The 2,314-nt window shown below is 40.8% G+C and overlaps 1 protein-coding gene across 3 annotated transcripts in view; it reads left to right on the forward strand.

Moving 5' to 3' along the window:
• The window catches only part of SMARCAD1 (SNF2 related chromatin remodeling ATPase with DExD box 1), a 38,088-nt gene extending 37,449 nt beyond the window's left edge, over positions 1 to 639 (forward strand). For all 3 annotated transcript variants that reach the window (XM_031048534.2, XM_031048535.2, XM_031048536.2), the window contains one exon: positions 97 to 639. In XM_031048534.2, coding sequence (XP_030904394.2) covers positions 97 to 158 — 62 coding nt within the window. In that variant the 3' untranslated portion in view covers positions 159 to 639. The remainder of the gene's footprint in view (positions 1 to 96) is intronic.
• Positions 640 to 2,314: the final 1,675 nt, after the last annotated feature.

Genomic DNA, 2,314 nt, shown 5'->3' on the forward strand with positions numbered 1-2,314 from the left:
TTTTACAAGTAGAGGATTTCAGACAGGTTTGGGGATCTAGACTTTTGTCTGTGTGAAACATTTTGAGCTCTACTAACCCTTGTTCCTATTCCCTAGGTGAAGAAGGAGCCATCCCAGCGGATATAGCCACGCTATTAAAAGCTTCATTAGGTCTCTAAATATGCTGTGAAATTCGAGGAAGAAGTTGATATTTTACTCCATGGACTCTACATTTCTGATTAACTTAATTCTTACGTACTTTTATAACTTTTTGTAGCTTATTATTGTTATAATTATTTCATGTTGTTGAAAATTTTTAACACCAATAGTATTCTTTTAATGCTTAAGAACATTAATGGCCCAAATGTGCCAACATTGGATGCTGAAAAAACATCTTTTACAGATTTTCAGAACAGGGACCTGTGTAGTCATCATTTCAATAACTGCTACTGCTTAAGATCTGTCAGTATTTTTATAATTATTTCTACCTCCGAATATGTATATTTAAACTGTCAGTTTCACTGGATTACACTTACAGATTTTTTTATATGTGCCTTATTTGACAATGCTCGAGTCTGTTCCAGCTAGTCTCGAGTCATTTGATGTACCATTCTGGCTTTGTATCAACTTGCTCAAATAAAATTCCACAGGTTAACCAAATGTTTCATTTTGTGGTTTTTGGGGAAAGTGGAGAGGGGAAATAATTCGTATTTATAAAGCAAATAGCTTTCAAACTAGCTGAAATGTTCCATTTGAACTGATTTGGCTTTATCCAGCAGTAATTAATTACTAATGTTTCATCATTCTCCAATCACAGTTGTTTTAAGGATACTGATCATAAAAGCAGAATTCCTGCCAAATGGACTTTCCATCCAGGTTGCAAGGGCTTTTCGTCATTCCTTGGTGTAGATACCAGATCTGTGTTCTGACAGTGAAGTACCTTAAACACAAAGTGTATTTCTTGCTCTTCTCTGGAAGTTTCGATTAATTTTTAATTCATCTCAGTGAAATGAAGAGCTTTAGTGCTATCAAGGGTGAGGTGTGCCTTCACCCGAAGTTTATAATCTCCTGGCAAGGGTGTGATTTGAGGAGGGAGAAGGTTGTCCATTTCCTTAGACAGAGGAAGAGACTGAAATTCAGTCTTTTGAACCCAGGAGTATTTAAAACTGCTGCTTTTTGAGAAGCTGCAGTAAGGCAAAGTGTGGGGAAGTCCTTATTGTCACGGCTCTCTGTTAAAGCCTCAGCTGCTGTGTGCTCTGCGCAGAGCTCAGTAGTGTGTGTGGTGTTATGATATGGTATGTGCATGTAATCGGTTAATGCAGTCCAGCTGAGCAGTGGTTACTCCTTAAACAATCTCTTAAGGGGTCTTACGAGATTGTAGAGTCACCATCCCTGAGGATACTCAAAAGTTGTCTGGACACAGTCTTGGGCAGCTGGCTCTAAGTGGAGTTCAGACCAGATGCCATTGAGAGGTCCCTTCTGCCTCAACTGTTCTGTGATTCTGTGCCTGCTTGGAAGGATGTACAGGGAAAAGAAGAAAGAATGCAGCTGTCTGAAGTCTGTTGAAGAAGACAGTGGGAACTGAAGAAGGAAAAATCTCTAGAGAGGTAGAACAAAGCATGCAAGGAATTGGAAAGGAGGTGAAGATGCCACATTGGAATGAGCAAATGACTGGACCTTGCTTTCAGTTGTGCTATTACCGGTTTGCCTTTGAACTGTTAGTGGTTTGTTGGTGTTACATATATGATTCAATGAAACAATACAGTGAGAGGGAAAATCAAGTGTGAAGGGAAATATTTTCCCAACAGTGGCCATTTTCAGCCAAGAGGATTGCCCAAGCTTGTGGCTTATCTGCTTACACCACACAGTGGGGTCCTCTTGCAAGCACTTGTCTCCCCTTGAGTTTGTATAAACCACTTGCATCTACAACCCTCCACCTTGCCAGGGTTTCCACCTACCTGTTTACCCCAGTGCCAGAACAACAAACCTTTCATTCATTCATTCATTCTAAACCTGGTTTCCACCACTGCCTCCCACCAATCTGTCTTCTCCTTAGTGGAAGAGATAGCTGCTGAATGTTTCGCAGCTGGTGTGCTTATGGAGAACTGGCACTGGTGTGGGTACCACCTCAGCTGTGCCGCTGCTTTTTGTTTGATTTGGGCTTTTGGTGGTTGGTTGTTTTTTTCAGTGGTACAGCACACGTTTCAGAGAGGCTAAAGAAAGTGCTTTAAGAAGCTTGAAGTCTGTTGGCTAAGCAGGTCTTAGGGTTTTTTTATCCTCTCTCTTAACTACCCTGCTTTCCTCCAGAGCAGGAGTTTGCAACAAACAGATTGCA

This window comes from Melopsittacus undulatus, chromosome 7 (genome assembly GCF_012275295.1).
Source record: "Melopsittacus undulatus isolate bMelUnd1 chromosome 7, bMelUnd1.mat.Z, whole genome shotgun sequence".
NCBI lineage: Eukaryota > Metazoa > Chordata > Aves > Psittaciformes > Psittaculidae > Melopsittacus > Melopsittacus undulatus.